General features: G+C 31.0%; 1 protein-coding gene across 1 annotated transcript; it reads left to right on the top strand.

Moving 5' to 3' along the window:
• Positions 1–1,558: 1,558 nt before the first annotated feature.
• LOC126769838 (uncharacterized) lies at positions 1,559–18,419 on the top strand. Its single transcript, XM_050488719.1, has 9 exons — positions 1,559–1,804; positions 2,085–2,435; positions 3,159–3,372; positions 5,122–5,285; positions 11,459–11,610; positions 12,471–12,678; positions 12,964–13,161; positions 13,847–13,985; positions 17,252–18,419. Exons 1-9 carry the CDS (start codon positions 1,681–1,683, stop codon positions 17,481–17,483), a joined length of 1,782 nt encoding a protein of 593 aa, XP_050344676.1. The 5' UTR covers positions 1,559–1,680; the 3' UTR covers positions 17,484–18,419.
• The last annotated feature ends 59 nt before the right edge of the window (positions 18,420–18,478 follow it).

The following is an 18,478-nucleotide window of genomic DNA, read 5'->3' as shown; positions in this document are numbered from 1 at the left end:
ATTAATTACTTTTTTATAGAATACATAATATAATGTTTCAACATTTAGATATTATACACAAGCCACTGCATTATTAAATATCGTAATAAAAAAAAACAGGCATTAAGCAAGAGTAAAAAAAAAATTAAATTTTCAAACAACAAAAAGTAACATTTAGTTTTTGGAGTTGAATGGTATTGATGTTATGATAATAAAACTTCTGTTACCAGGGATAAAATCCCCGATCTGACTTATTAAAAGTTGACTGGGAATCCGGTGAAACTGAGTCTTTTTAAAATAAGAATATGTACATTTATCATAAGTGGCGGACGCAACAAATCAGGTACACTTGACAAGTTGCAACCGCCGATTATGGGTGCAATTTCTGGTATTTTCATTATAATTATAAATGTGAAAGTTATTTAAAAAATTGTAAAATCATGTGAAAACAGTAGAATATTCAGATATTCTACTGTCTACTGCAAGTCCGTTTCATCAGTGAAACGGACTATTGAGTGCGCTTTGCAAGGAGTCATGATGTTAAGTAGAGCATGGCGGATGAAAGGCAATGTTTAGGACTAGTATCTTAGATATGTTATTGTACATTGTTAATTGATTATAATATGCTTTATATGCATTCAATTTTCCTTATCTCACTGCTGAGTAGAAGTATCTTTCCCCGAAAGCCTCATAGTCTCTGTTTTGCACCACTCTGGTCCAGATTTGACATCTTGCCACCGGACTAATGCTATGGCTTCGGATACCATTTATATATTGATCTTTAAAAATATTTAATAAATATAAAGATATACTTTTTTATATCTATTGTCTGATATAGGGGGGATATAATGGTTATTATATTTATATTAATTCCCCTTTTTTATTTATACTTTATAAAACCTTTTCCGAAAATTTATTATGAATATAAGTAATATACTATAGTGACGTGATGTAATATGTCTAAGAGCATAAACTTATATAACCACTTTTTTGCCTTGATTTGTTATAAACAACGACGCTTTGAAACTAAAAATGTTTTTCTAAGAAGTCGACTGCGTAGAAGTTATTTTTATGATTTCACTTTATAGATTTAAATTTCTTTAAACGGAAGTAGTATAGGTATAATTACAGGCACTAGGTATTATATGCCTATAAAGTGTGCCTTATTATTAAAGTTTTAATTAAAAATTATCAACATCATTCTATTCATGATACTTAATATGCTCGTCATAACATAACCTTGAACTTAGAATTAATATTCTAGAATTGCCTAAAAAAAACTATTAGTTTTTGTCCAACAGTTAATGCAAAAAGTGTTTGCGAATAAAATGTTATCTATATTGTAAACATTACAATATAAATAAATATTTCACAGCTTAAGTGAATCTGAAAAAGTAGGCTTTTAAAAGTAAAATTACAAATTAACATCTGAGCAAATTTACACCTTAAAAATATTAAAATAAGGTTGATTTTACAATAGTACAAACTTATGTAGAGATGGTTCTTTGCTTTCGCGATCAGAGGGCCTTGTCGACTTCTCGTTCCGTCAGTTTTATTCTAGGAACCAAACCAAGCGGGTTATAACTTTGTAAATACAAAAATATTACGTACATTTGTATCAAAACAATCTAACACTTCGACGATGAAAGTGATTTTATTTTAAATAATCTCTAAGTTATCTGTGCTTGTAGTGTTTTTAAGATGAGGTTAGTAACTCTTTCTTTGTTTATTATTGCAAATTTAAGCAATAATAGTAAAGCATCTCTGGAAAGTTTTTTGCCGAGCAATGATAATATCTTTCTAACGGACACCACCAAAAGTTCCGGTAAGTCTATTGATACATACTTTTTAATTGTATATATGTATTTATAATAACGGTATGTCATGTACTTCTTGGGTGTACTTATTGTTATTCGCAGAGTAATTCAGTTTGAATTAAATTCATATTTATTATATATACATTAATGTTTAAATTTAATTTAAAAATAAATGTGCATTATCGAAATTTATTAAATGTTTATCAGTTATTCATAATATATAAATTTATTTTGAATGCAATACAAAATATAATTTGAGGATCTCTCACAGCGTGGAGTATGTTTCAGACAAATCGTGTAACCGACCTTGTAAATTCAACGTGAAACCTCGAAGGTGTCATTATGATTTCGAAATTAGACCGGCGTTTGGAGAAGATGAAAAGCCAGCACTTACTATCAATGGTCAAACCCCAGGACCATCAATCCATGTCTGTTTACATGACATCATTGTAGTTAAAGTCACGAACAAAATACCCAGTCAAGATATAACGATGCATTGGCATGGAATCCAACAAAGAGGAACTCCGTATATGGATGGAGTACCAATGATAACACAGTGTCCAATATCGTATGGATCTGTTTACGAATATGCATTTGCTGCTTCGTCTCCTGGAACGTTCTTTTATCATTCTGATTCAGGTAATAGTATCTATGTGATAACGTTTGTCTACCTACATCCTCATTTGACTATATTACCTTTAACTATATTTTTAGTATTTATCATTTATTTGCTCTAACCTCTCTTTTTGGGGTCGACGCAATTTTTCTGGTTTCTCATTCATATCTCGTCATATGCTCATTTTCTTCTTTAATAATTTTTGAATCAACCATGTGACGGTAAATAGTCAGCTCATTTAGACTGCAAAAAATGTATACCACTTTCTAAGGTCGATTATACCTTCCGCCCTCTTGCCCCCTTTTACTATCAAACGGCCAGGCAAACGCGACTAAAGGCGCCACAGGTACACAGTGGAAATTCCCCACCTACGTTAAAAGTAAATAATTATGGTATGATATTTACAAAAATATCTTATATAATAACAAATATCTTTTTACTTTTCAATTTCTAATTTCGTTATAAAATTTATTGTGGTTATCTCGTTTAATAGGAGGAGAAAGCAAACGACTTTTACGGTGAACACTATAAATCAACTTTAGTGTAGTATTAAAATGTATTAGCCTTTTTTTACGCTTTAAAAATATTATAAAAAATAAATCTTTGAAAAATATACGCTGTGATCGATAATTTCGGTTCATTTTAACTTTTATACTATTAAGTTAAATATATTTATTTTAATAAGCACAATGGTGTTTAAAACTACAGTAATTTTGAGGGAAATATAACAATAATTTCCTTTACAGTTTTACATCAGAGCGATGGTGTTTACGGAGCTCTTATAGTCGACCAACCACAACCTTTAGAACCTCATGCTGGACTATACGATTATGATAGAAGTGATGAACATACCCTAATCATTGGCGCTAGATTTCCGGAATTATTGACAGCAAGACTTGAAGACGCAAATCAGATACGACCTGATAGTATACTGGTTAATGGAGATGAAGTTAGCACAAAGTAAGTATCGCTATTTGATTCAACAGCGACCATCAATTATCAGATCCTACTAACTACTAATTTGCTATAAAGTGTTTTAAAAACTTTTTTTTGTGATAAAAGTGTTTACGACATAGACTATAAATTCTTATGGCTTGCTGACACAATATAAAATATATTATAATACTGGGCTTAGTACGAATTCATCTTCGTTTTGTAAGGCATTAACGCTAGTATAAGAATACACACACATTACAATATTATTAGCCATTCCAGTTTCACTTATGTTGTTTGTCGAAAAATAATACGGTTTACATTATGGAGCGTACGCGTTGACATCACTTCGATGATTTAATCAATAAGGTTAATAATTGAAATGGAGGTTACCTATTAATGATATTTAGGCGATGATTAGCTCAACAATATTATATTTTAATATTTCGAATGTCAAATAAATGTTGTAAGAAAAAATGAGCAATAAGCATTTAATAAAACGCCCGTTACATGACGTTTAAAAGTGAGGACTTTAAAAAAATATTTATTTTTTATCACATTCATCAAGAACCTTACCATTATTTATTCAAAGTTATAGTTACTTGCTTGGAGGAGATCGTTTGTTTCGGCTGCAAAACCTCAATTCTCACCTCACCTTTCAAATTCTCTATATTTTATATACTCTAATTGTATATAAAGAATAAAGCGTAGTCGCAATTAATAATATTGCATTATATTGTAAAAGTCCGTAAGCACTTTGACAATATAACGTTTTCTGTGATGTAAGTATATAGTTTTGACATCGCGTGTTGTAGTATAAATACTAAATTGTTGATGGAATCACCGACAATTTATTGTTGATTAGAAAGTATAGTTGCAGTATAGCGCAGATCATTAGAAAGATGGAAATGCAACGATAAATATAATCTTTTATAAATTGTAAGAATAAATACAAACGAATAAACGAAAACGAACGAAACAAAGCTGAATTTGTGGTTGCGCAAATAATAATGTTATTCTATAGTTAAGTGGATTTATGTTTAAGTATTATTTAGTTTGAATTATAGAAATATATAAATTATACAACTTCATATGCTGTTTTGCGGCGATATGCAAAAAATCCTTTTGATTTACCTGTATTTTCCTTAATAGAGAGAGTTCGCTTTGAGTAAAGTCACGGTTTGCGTAGGTCATTATGGGACAAATTAAGGTTTTATGCAATAGTTTATAAAAGGATTTTATCCACCCACATAACATTATTGTGAACTTTTTCAATGTCTGCCAGACAGACAATAATGGAGATTGTATGATGAGACGAAAAATGCCGTTTGCAATTAATACATCGAATTTACAAAATACTTTATACTAGACACAACGACGGTGTCGTCATTCACACATCCCACACATATGAATACTATTTCAAGTTTATATAGACAAATGTAAAATTCCTTACTATGCAATATTAAGGTTTACCAGCAGAAAAGGATGCAGGATCTCTTTAAAGAAGTCCTATAGCTAGCTCTTATGTTCATTAGAATTTGGTTCTAATAGCGAACGTTTGCCACAGTAAGCGCGTTAGTCATTTTTGATGAAGAGGACTGAGGAATCAGACGAACGAATTTACCGAACATGATTATCAGATCTTGTGATCAAAATATATTTAATTTAAATATAGTAATAGCTTTATAATAGTAAAGATATAGAAGAATTAAATAACACGGTAACCAAAGCTTTGCACACAGTTAAAACATATTTTACTAAACTATTTCTTTGCAGGATATTTGTGATACCAGGCTACGGATACCGGTTACGTTTGATCAACGCAATCGCTTTAGAATGTCCTCTAGTAATTCACGTTTCTCGGCATGTGATGACCGTCATAGAGACCGATGGGAAATCCGTTCAGCCAGCTATGACGACCGCTGTTAAACTGTATCCAGGTATTTTTTTTTCTTGCTAAAACACAGTGTGGCAAATAGATATTGCAGGTGTTGGTAATATTAAACATTACTTACAACGCCAATGCGCCTTGGGAACTACGATGTTGCGTCAAATTAGAACACTATTTAGCTGTAGAATATATGATGAGTCAGGGGTGAAACCAGATGGGCTTGCATAAAACCTACCACTAAGTAAATATGTTTAATGTTAAGTAATGTATTTATGACTACGTTACTAGATTAGTGTTGTTTATATTCATTGTGGGTGTGGCTGTAATTACACTGGCTCACTAACATTTAAATCCGAAACATTTACTGTTTACTGGTGGTAGAGCTTTGTGCAAGCTCGTCTGGGTAGGTACCACCCACTCATCAGATATTCTACCGCAAAACAGCAATACTTGATATTGTTGTGTTCCGGTTTGAAGGGTGAGTGAGCCAGTGTAATTACAGGCACAAGGGACATAAAATCTTAGTTCCCAAGGTTGGTGGCGCATTGGATATGTAAGCGATGGTTGACATTTCTTACAATGCCAATGTCTAAGAGCGTTGGTGACCACTTACCATCAGGTGGCCCATATGCTCGTCCGCCTTCCTATTCTATAAAAAAAAAAAAAACATAGTAATACACTTTGCTATTTGGTGAAAGAGAAAAGATAACGTAAAAATATGTGACACTTACATAGACGGTCTTGCATAAACCCCTTTCACCAAATTTCCGAATGTCTTTTACAAATATTATATTTGTTTTTACTATTTGATCCGTTAAGTGTGATATAATATACGTATTAGTATCAATTTGCGTGTCTAAACGGTTTTTAATAGATTATGTGTTAACCATTTTAAAGTGGATATATATTGATTAATTTATGTCGTATTTAGTTGTCATTTTGAATTATTTTTATATTTTAGTTGTCTAGTTTGAAGTACCGTTAATATTAATTATAATTTAACATTACATACATTCCTTTCACAATTCCACGATAATTATTATTGAAATAGTATGGTAATTAGTTATGACTAAAAATCATTGATTCCTGTTCGAGAATGACCAAAGGACTTATTGATATAGAAGATTATTCAACACAGCGTAACACGGCGAGTTACGATAAGTATTATTTACAAATCTCATCGAATCGTACATTTTTCCATTTAGTGTCTTTCTAACGTCGAGAACATCTTAATGTTATTATACTGGTGGTAGGGCTTTGTGCAAGCTCGTCTGGGTAGGTACCACCCACTCATCAGATATTCTACCGCAAAACAGCAATACTTGATATTGTTGTGTTCCGGTTTGAAGGGTGAGTGAGCCAGTGTAATTACAGGCACAAGGGACATAAAATCTTAGTTCCCAAGGTTGGTGGCGCATTGGATATGTAAGCGATGGTTGACATTTCTTACAATGCCAATGTCTAAGAGCGTTGGTGACCACTTACCATCAGGTGGCCCATATGCTCGTCCGCCTTCCTTTACTATAAAAAAAAAAAAAAAAAAAAAAAAAAAAAAAAAAAAAAAAAAAAAAAAAAAAAAAAAAAAATATATATATATATATATATAATATTTGTTATATATATGGAAGGGATGACATATTTATAAATCTTACAATGTTGTATTATGTTGTTTTCTTGACCGATTCCGGTAAAGACGGCCATTATCAACGGAGGTTAGCCAATTACTCATGCATACTTATGCATTTATTTTAGTGCATAAATGTGCGGAAACACCGAATCACCTTCTATTTCTTCACTATCATAATCCGATGTGACTGCAATACGAGCCGACCGATATTTTTGGCAATAACAGTTCGATAAAAATTTATTGGCCAGAATAGTCAACAAACAAATCTAGATTTGATTTGGCTTTGGGATTTGCAAGACCAAGGACACACTTTGTCAAGAATAACTTAATATAAAATCGTTATAAGACAACTAAGTCCATCCACCTTTTTATAAAATATAACACAGCCGATTGAATGCTGAATTGCATGCCTGAGCATAAAATTATTAAAACAAGTGTAAAACTTGTTGAGTTTATCTCTTTGACAAAACTCTTCTAAAATCTTTATATGCAACAACTTTAGTTTTTCATTTTACAAGGTGTCAATTTAACACGATGCTACCTGTTCGGAATGCAAATTCTATCGAGAACTATTAAGAAACACGAAAGTTAGACTAGTATTCATATGACAGAATATTTTATTTAAGATTCTTAGTCTAACTATAGCGACTATATACTTATATTTCCCTCGTTTGAGTGAGAGGAGAAAGGTTTCGCTTGTTATATTTCGCTTCGGAGTTTAAGGTCAACAAACCGGTTACGGTGTTTATTTTCACTTTCTATCCGATTGCTATAATTGCAAGTATGAATCCGATCCGATCGAAGTATCCGATTGCTTGTAAAATATTGCAAGTATGAAATTTTTACCGTAACAGCCCGTGAATGTCCCACTGCTGGGCTGAAGGCCTCCTCTCCCGTTTTAAGGAGAAGGTTTGAAGCTTATTCCACCACGCTGCTCCAGTGCGGGTTGGTGGAATATACATGTGGCAGAATTTCAGTGAAATTAGACACATGCAGGTTTCCTCACGATGTTTTCATTCACCGTAAAGCACAAGATGAATTATAATCACAAATTAAGTACATAAAAAGTCAGTGGTGCTTGCCCGGGTTTGAACTCACGATCATCGATTGAGATTCACGCGTTCTTACCACTGGGCGATCTCGGCTTTTTTTACATTTGTCCATTATTACGTGTCTTGTGAAATAATATATTTATTTCAGTCACATGCTGCGAGGCAATAATTATTGAGTTGGTTTAATTAATTGGACCAAGTTTTTAAGTTTTGGCATCGGCTTGCTATGTCTCTGTATTCCGGAATAAGCTGTATGTGTTTTCATTTATGACAGGCTATACGCTTTAAGGGATTAAGAGAAAATTGGTTTTCAGAATTTATTATAATCGTCAGTATTTACGTTTTTAAATGTTTTTAAATAAATATATGTCTTTTAAAAATATACATACACCCAAAACATATTACTGTTTTCATATATAAAATGTTTTAAATTAATTTATACCCATAAATAGAAAACAATATTTTTTGGAAATCCGTTCAAAAATGTTTGTGTTTTACATAACACGGTTCGGTACTATGCAACCAAAAACATACGGTAAAAAACGAATTTTATCTAAATATAACTTGGTGATAAAGCAATTTATTTCTAAATAGATTGACGTATTGTATATGAAAAAACCGTCTGATAGAAATATCACTCAATAGATTCAGACACCGTCACAGTTGTCCTAATATCTATGTCGTATTATCTCTTTAACAGTTTGTCCAAATTATATGCAGTAAAAGGGAAAAGTTATTTTTTTTAAACACTTGAGACGATAAGTTTACTTATATTGATAAAAAATCATAATTGTTGATAATATGACCAATAAACATGACCTAACGATTTCATTTATTTTTTAATATAAAGACTACTTTTTGTGATTTAAATATAAAAGCTAGACATATGCTGTTGCTGACTTTTTTGTAGACATTATTAAGCTCTACAATTTTTTTCTAGAACTCAATTATATATCTCTCATTTTTAAGGCAACGTTCGTAAGAAACCTTTTCGTTTGACCGTTTTTTCTCCGACTTGCTTTGCAAATCCAACTACCACGAAAAAGTCTTCATTTTTCGGGTTAATATATAGCCCATGACACTCACAAATAACGTGGCTTTCTATTGGTAAAAGAATTTTTAAAATCGGTTTAGTAGATCCAGAGATTACCCCCTATAACCTCACAAACTCAGAAATTTTACCTCTTTATAATATGAGTATGGATTATATACAATATTTTTTAAACAGCCTCAACATTCAATATGCTTTAAAATTCAATAATATGGTACAATGACCATAATTAAAGTTTGTATTACATATTACAATGTCAATATAGACATTGACAACAAGCGAAAGTGTGACATTTGGTGACGCCGGCCTTGCTGTTGTGAATTAAAAAAAATATCATATGTAATGTGGGGATCACATGATTCGTTTAATTTTGTTTGATATACTCGTACTACTGAAGCTAAAAATAACAGCCTGTTAATGTCCCACTCACCTAATGACTCCTTTCCCTTTGATGATAAGATTTTGAGCTTTTTCAAATTGGGTTGATTCACCCCAGATACACATGTGATAGGATTTCAGTGAAATTAGATACATGCAAAATTCTTCACGATGTTTTGCTTTACCGCCGATGATGTGATGAATCATAAGCACATATTAAGCACGTAAACATTCAGTAGTACTTACCTAAGGTTGAACTCGCAATTATCAGTTAAGATTCACGCGTTCTCACCACTGGGCCATCTTGGCTCTATTGAAACTATGTATTGTGAAATATTTTAGAAATAATTCCTCAGAACCATTAGATAAGGCAAATATAAACAATATACTCAATAAACGGCTTATCTAACACAATAATATTTTTTGGCTAAGACTTCAGAAATCAGACTTTTCGGCTTTACGTAAGAGTATAGATTTATCTTTTTCTTGAGTTTTTTTAATGTAATTGTAATATCATTTGGTTAAATAAATAATCTTTATATGAATTTAAATCACTAGCTTATTGTTTTGCTAATAGCTATGTAACATATTAATGTACTTTATTATTATATACATAATTGAAAGTTGGTTTCATAAAGTGCTTATTGAGCTTTCATTTAATTTTAATTTTTGTTGTTTTTTTCATATAAACTATACAGGATTTCTGCTGGAGTTTAATAAATTACGATATTCAATTAATGATATATAAAAGAAAATTAGACCAGGCACTTGTTACAAATATATTATTATAATAAAAAAACTCAACTTCGCGAAGGAAAACTGTTTATTCCCACGATAAATAACAGATTATTTTTATATGCATAGTTGTTATAAAAACATGTTATAAAAACAGTTCTAAGTGAACTGTTTTCCTTCACCGTAAAGCACAAGATGAATTATAATCACAAATTAAGTACATAAAAAGTCAGTGGTGCTTGCCCGGGTTTGAACTCACGATCATCGGTTGAGATTCACGCGTTCTTACCACTGGGCTCGGCTTTTTTACATTTGTCCATTATTACGTGTCTAGTGAAATAATATAAAAACAGTTCAAAGAGAACTGTTTTTATAACATGTTTTTATAACAACTATGCATTTAAAAATAATCTGTTATTTATCGTGGGAATAAACAGTTTTCCTTCGCGAAGTTGAGTTCCTATTTGTACGTTACCAACGTGCTTGAAATAAAACTGAGAGATAACTGAATTATTTAAACCGATCTTGTAGTTGAAATTATATTTGCATATATAAATGTTACGTTTTATTTTACGTTATTATTTATTTATGATAATATGAACTACTGATCGGTCGACATCAAATACTAAAATAATAAATAAGATCTTTCTAAGAAACTGTTCCAAATTTTTGGGATGATGTCGCTTATTAAGCACATAGACTGAGCCTAGCGGTTCAGAGATTTAATACGGTGACCGTTGTGAGTACAATGCTACAGGACAATCTTTGAGATGGCTTGTATCCTTGCTAAATATAAAGGCGAAAGTGATTTTGTTTGTTATTACGCCTTCACGTCTTGACTACTCGACCGATCATCATGAAGTCGTTTGACGTTGTCAGGGATACCAAAAAGGATCAAACCTCACACGGACAAACTAATAATTAATAAACTAATTATTTAAAGAAATAATTTGTACTTTATTATATCATATTCATTAATACGTTCTTATTTTATATTCCAAGTAACAATAATTTACAATAATATTTATATTATTTTAAGCTATTGCGTAATTCATCAACATGTTTTTAAAACAATATCGTTTTACTTATTTATATAAAATATACAGTATTCATGTTGTACAAAGCGTTTGACAAATCTTTTTCGACACTTAATTAAATTTTTAAATCAACAAATGTTTAAATAATTACTGCACAAATCATGATTAAATAAAACGGTGGAACAATATTTTCTCGTAAAAGATTATATAAGCAACAACATAAAATGTCTTACAATTATTTATAAGATAAAAATTAACAAAAATATCCGTTTCTCTGTATGAATAATATACTAAAACGTAATTAGTGGAGACAATAAGGTGGACAATAAATAATCATTACAGGAGAGCGAATGGATGTAGTCGTTAAAGCGGATCAACAAAGTGGTGGCTACTGGATTGGCGTCACCGGTGAGGGATACTGTGAAGGATTAAAAGCACACGCCATGCTTTTGTATTCTGGATTTAACTACACTTCTATGCTAACTCAAGAACCGGTAAAGATTTAGTACATAACCTTAACATGTTTTTTTTTAATTTTGATTATAGTTACCATATCATATTTGAATATACGAAGGAGGACGGGCAAGTGGGACACCTGATAGTAAATGGTCACCTTCACCATTCCTTAAATCGTCAACGACCCACTAATCTTGGGAACTGCGATGTAATGTCCCTTGTGCCTGGCTCTCACCCTTCAAACCGGAACACGATACTAAGTATTTCTGTTTGGTGGTAGAGTATGTGATGAGTGGGTGGTACCTACTCAGGCGGGCTTGCGCAAAGCCCTACTACCAAGTAATTTTAATGATTTCAAGGCGATACTTATAAATATAAATACAAATGTATGAATAACTAGTTGCTCTTTGCAGTTTTACCCGTAAATGTTACTGCTAACCGTAGCCTGATTTTATATAGTATATAATCTCTCTCAATAAATACACTATTTAATGTGAGATATAATCTTATCAATATGATAGATCAAGGCGTCCAAACAAACAAATTCTTCACCTTTAATTTATCTTTCTTTATCTTAATCTTTATAATTGGCAGCAAGCCAGAATATAAGATTTCAAAATATAGCATTGACGTGAAGTTTGAATGTCGAATCTACCACTGTAAAATTTATACTAATAAATGAGGAGACGTTTTTTTATGTAATGCCAAACGACTTATTCAATATACATAAAACTTATACCAGAAGATACACATTTTGGAGTAGGTTTGAGTATGTAATAACATATATAAGTAGGTACGCTTCACAGTTTCACCCGCTTTACATTTAGATTATATACATGACAAGCGTTATAATTACAATCTTGTAATTGATATTTATCATTGAATTGTTTATTTTAAGAACATGGACTCAGATTCTGAATTAGAAACGAGAGAGACGATCAGCAGTCAACAATTGCAATCGTATCGAGATGTACCTTCTGTTAACAGCGTTAAATCGATTTATCTAGGAATTGATAAAACACATCCAAAGTTCAAGGACAACGATATTGATTTTCGTTACATAAGCGATGCTGTGCCAAAAAAGCCTTTTATACCAGCAGTGCTATGTAAGTATCCAGTTAAGTTGTGAATTTGTTCTGGAATCCGTCCAATTTGTTTTAATCCAACTATGGTACAACGTTGGGCTATTTGTAATGTGTAAATAATTTCATTTCCATTTTTTAAGTAACCTACCCTCTTAATAGCTTATTTTATTTAGATTTCATTAGCTCAGTTATTTTTTAAACTCATTTAAGTTCAACGTAAAGTTTTAAAATATTAGTTTAATAATATGACTTTGAATAAAAAGTAAATAGATTAAAAAAATTAAATGACCCAGTATTTTTTTTCAGCGTCACAAGATAATGTTATTCAGATAAACGGTAAAAATTTTCTATACCCTAATGCGCCGTATTTACTAAAACCACGAGATGTTCGTCCAGAAACCGTCTGTCTTGTTGGAGAGGAAGCAAATAACAAGCAACCTCAATGTGTACTGGTTTTAAATGCCAAACTAAACGAAGTTGTGGAACTGGTCTTAGCAAATGAAGGTATGGTTTTTACTATAAACATTGTATATCGTCTTTATATATGTATTCCGTGCATCTTTTTACTTTAGCTCCCTTAGTTAATTTAATATTGTTGGTTTACAAGTGTGTGCGCAAACACACGTGCACTCTTTGTACCCACCCTCAGTCTCATAAATCGATGGGTCGGCAAAACCGACACGATCGGACAGAATCTAGGCTGTATGTGCTTTCTGGGTCATAGGCATAACTGTTAACTTCCAGACTGCGGACGGTTACGGAACATTTTTTGGCTTGAACTCAGTAACTCGGGAATCGAGATCGACCATACAAGTCTTAATCCGTAGTCCGTATTAAAATTATCAGTTTTATTTTCCAAAGAAATACGTAGACGAAGTCTCATACGGAAATGTATTTCTTGTGTAAATACAAAATAAGTTGAACAATGCATGCATTGTGACTAAATATAATGTATCAAAAAGTAATCTTAACTACTTAATGTTTTCAATATAAAAAAAAATTTGCAAAATTTTCGAAACAGTTTTTGTTATATTATTCAACATAATATAAATCCCACGAAACTTTTTGAATATTAAACTTTTGGGATTTTTATGATTGTTAAAATTTGATCAAGAAAGGCTTTATTTATTTGTGATCTTTTAGTGTTTGTAAAGCAACTCAGCTGTAAATACAATAAATTTAATTGCAGGTCTCAGAACTAACGATTCTTATACCTTTCACATGCACGGTTATGGTATGCAAGTGGTTACAACCTGGAAAAGTCCTGACAATAAACCTATAACCAAAGAGGGGGTTCAAAGATTGGAACGCGATGGATTAATTACAAGGTATTATGTAAATGTTATAAGTATATTATGATGATGATGTCCAGTTGGCCGATATAAGACATGGTGGACAATCTCCAGAGAGATTAGCGCGCTGCGCAGAACATATTATCACACACACACTTGATGTAACACACCACGCACGATAATGATGATGCACTTTCTATTCCCTTCGTCTAATTCTAAGTGTATTCCTCCCATAATCCGATGGGACAGCAATCCAACACGACTGGAAATAGTTTAACAGCAGGACCAACTGCATTACGTGATTTGCGAGGCACGGAATTGTACACACATCCGACTTCCAGGCTCCGAGCTGTTACTGAGAATCTTCGATAAAAAACTCAATAACCTTATCTATTGGCCCCGGATTTTGGCATACGCCACCTTATATCTACCCACTGGAATAACTATAATATGGAATAACTATAACTGGAATAAATATAAGGCAGGAATATATAGTTATTTCTATTACTAATGAAACAACATCAAATTCTTAGTCGTTAAAAATAAATGTTTAGTGTAGTCGAAACTCAATTTTTTTTTAAATATTTTTTACTAGTTTTTCTATGGCACATGACTTTAAGAATGATATAAGTTTCATTCAACTCATATATAATAAATACTTAAAGAATTAAATATAGTAAAAAATCTTACTTAATTAATTCATAAAACAAATAATTGGGTACAAAAAACACAATTATTTAATAATAATATCAAAAATATTTATAATTATATTCAGTAATGGCTGTAAAATAATTTTACAAATTATGACCTTGTGACAATTACAATAAGAATTAACCATTCCTACTGTAATTGTTACTGGTAGTTAAATGTATTTATAGGTCAATCATTGGAAAATAATTATTTTTATAGTTCTCATCTTGTAATTTAGTTAAACATTTGGTTTAGTATTCAGAAGTGTAAAATTTAACATATATTCACGCTTCGTTGAAGGCAGTAGAAAGATATCTGTGTGTATGTGAACGTATGAATATTCGGGCTATTCAAAGATCCGGATATATATATTATAGTGCATAATATACATATGTGTGCATAAAAGCAGGTGCGCTCTCTATTTCTTCACGAAATCCGATAATTCGGCAATCGAACACGGCCAATGTTACTAATTTATAACGGTTACAATATCGGAAATATATCGTAATCGTTATAAATTAGTATTCAGTTTCAATCCAACTTCGATTATTATATCTATAGGATCAACCAAACTGACATTATGTTACCATATATCGGAATATCATAATCAAACGTAATTGTTAACGTTGACGACAATAGTGAATAATTAAATTAATAAATAAAAAAACGGCTAAATAGTAACGATTAAGTTTCGATTCAATTGCGATAAAGTGTAATGTTGTAGTGTTGGTAGAATTCGTCCCCAAATCAGACGGGATCAGGCGCAGTACGTTCACGTTATTTGTGAGGGAAACATTCGCCTATGACTTCAAGCCACTACAGTCATGTTGATGGTTGATATATATTTTTTAATTAAAAGAAAACCAAAAAGTTCATTTAGTTAAAAATGTATAATTTTTTATTATAATAATAATAATAATATATTAGGAAAAAACTATACTTATAAATGAGCCACAAGTCCATTCCACGTTAGTCTTGGGTTCAAACCTTCAGTACAACTAATAAAAAAATTTGGTTTCCTATCAAAGGAGTCTCAGAAATTTTTCGCACTAGGCTTGTAAATAAAGGCAGACAAAAATAAATTCAAATAAATTTTATTTGTGTTTAGTTTTTTATACAAGTTGCGATGAATTGCGATACAAAAACTTTAACAATGATGAATGAAAAGTCATTAACATTGCAAATTGTTCTTTATTTCCGTTTTTGTTAAATTTAAAATTTTTAATTATAATTTTAATTTTTATCTTTTAAATATTTAATTTTTTTCTTTTATATAATCACAGCAAAATTTTGAAACTGAAGGAGTTTCAGAACTTTAGGAGTTATCATAACTTTCACGAACGCTTCGTGATATTTCTCATCATCGTCTCATCTCATCTAATATACAAACCAATAATAAACCACTAATAATATTTATAACAATCTTCAAGTCTTCGCGTAGCTTTTTTGCCCTTTAACCCCGTATTTTATGCCTTTATCTAGATCCTTTGCTAGGCATCGATATAATTAAATTTAATTACTCCTTAACCTATTTAAGGAGTTAAGTAATCGTGAAGCATAGACAGAAAAACAGAGTAACATTTGCAGATAAATCTGGATTCATGATTGCTTCCACAATTATTATTTTTAATTTTAATTTAAATAAAATAAATGAAGTCTTTTGTTATAATATGCAAATATTACTTATTTTGTTTTTGTATATTCTTATATAAGTTAGAGGAAGTAAAATAATCGCGTAGTAACGGTGACTTTTTTTTTCAATATTTTTTTTTAAAATACACCATTATACGTATATTTTTAAAATACAATATTATTCGCTACAATAAAGGTAACATTTCATTTTATTTATTGACATATGAACATCAGATTCACAGCAAGTCATTTCATTTAAGTCGTATTGATTGTGCTCGTTATATTTTAAAATTAAATCAGTTGTAGTCGTTTCCATGGATTAATAACTTCCTTATAAACGTTGTCAGCGGGTGACTAGATAAACAATGTTGTGTCTTCTTCATTCTAATGTCAAATTAATAATGGCAGAAACAGTGAAATCAGCGTTTAACTAAGCAGTCGTAAGCAATGTTTATTAAGTAAGCCCGTTATATTTTTTATTTTTATTTTCGAAACATATGTTTTATATTTATAGTGCATTTTTTGTGGTTGATTTTAATGAGTTCATAACCTAGATAAGTTTACGGGAGCAAGACATACTTTTTTAAAAAGATATATTTGAATTTTAAAATATTTAATTATAATTAAAATGACACGACCGAACAGAGGTTAATGCTCTAGTCGAATGTTCTTCCTTTTTTAACAAATCGTTTCCCAAAACACGTGATCCCAAAGCATGGAATGACACAATGACTGACATTCCGTTGATTAAGCATTTACTTCTATAGTCTTCATGCGTTGAGCTAACGACACCTTCCAAATACAAACATATAAGCTATAAAAAATCATACACATCAATAAGTTACTATGTAATCATTTTACTTATATTAATCTACATCTATAAAAACATATCGTGACCGATGCCTACTATTTTTTATAAGCTAAAAGCCCATATTTAAATGTATAAATTGTATAGTAATTCTAATTATTTTTGTTTACAGAAACTTAAAGAATCCGCCAATGAAGGACACTGTTATGGTCCCAAATAAGGGATTTACGATTGTGAGATTTACGCCAACGGTTGGTGGAAGTTGGCTTCTGGAGTGTAGGTCATGTTCTTTCTCTTTACCAGTTGCTATTATCATAAGCGTACCTCTGTCTATCCCAAAACTGGTTCTTGATTCATTACCGAGCTGTGGTAACTACAGACCAGCTGATGTATTACTTAATTGATTGAAATTATTGAAAGATCGTCTTAAAACGACTTTGAAAATGTACATAATACTAGCAGACTAAGTCGAAATATATTTAATTAAGATGTATATAACTAAGTGTAATTAAGTTTATTTATTTGTGGGCTGTGTCCGTGATAGTGAACTAATGGACATTGAATACGGAGGTGTATTTGCGTTTGTAGGTAGTTTTCGCGTTTACAGACTAAAAAGTATGTTCTGCAGGTTGAAAACGAATAAAACGAAAAGTATTTCACAGAGAGAAAGAAATTTTAATGACTATGTCATGCAGGTTTAAAGCGAATAAAACAAAAAATTATTCCATATATTTATGTTTTTCAAAATAATTATTGTGCTGGGTTGTCATGACTATGTTATTAAAGTATTGTCGTAAGGTTTATAAATTGTAATCAATACACTTCGAAAAACAATATCTGTTAATAAACTCACTCAGAACACGATCAAGAATTGTCAAACTCAAGCGATATGCGACGATAAACGATTATAATAATTTTAATACGTCACGCATTAAAATAATATATCACTGTAAGACGGTTTGCAACATTTGATTTCTTACATAATATCACTGCTTAAATCTATTAGCACCTGACGTGACGTCTTGTCATATAACTGCTATAATTGCTCGAATTACTCTCTTGAGATTGGCGAGAGTGTGGTGTGGATGATAACTTAGTGAATTAATTGTCCCATTCTCATTAAAATCTGTCACAACTTTGTTATTACTTAATTTTCTCTAATGTTATAAAAAATTACAATTGCAAAAAAAAACATTTTTATAATTGTTTAGTCTGAGAAATTTGTTGTAAAATATAAGTCAATTAAAAACTTATTATCGGAGTGCAACGGTATTTATTGTTTAGAAGATAAGGAAGATGAACTGCGAAGACAATAAAAAGTATTAGTTTTTAGAAATTGTTAAATATTATTAATATAATAAGAATAAAAGGAAAGTATGTAAACATATAATTTTTTATT

The sequence above is a fragment of the Nymphalis io genome, chromosome 8 (assembly GCF_905147045.1).
Source record: "Nymphalis io chromosome 8, ilAglIoxx1.1, whole genome shotgun sequence".
Classification (NCBI taxonomy): Eukaryota; Metazoa; Arthropoda; class Insecta; order Lepidoptera; family Nymphalidae; genus Nymphalis; species Nymphalis io.
This window is presented reverse-complemented; position numbering and strand designations above follow the sequence as displayed.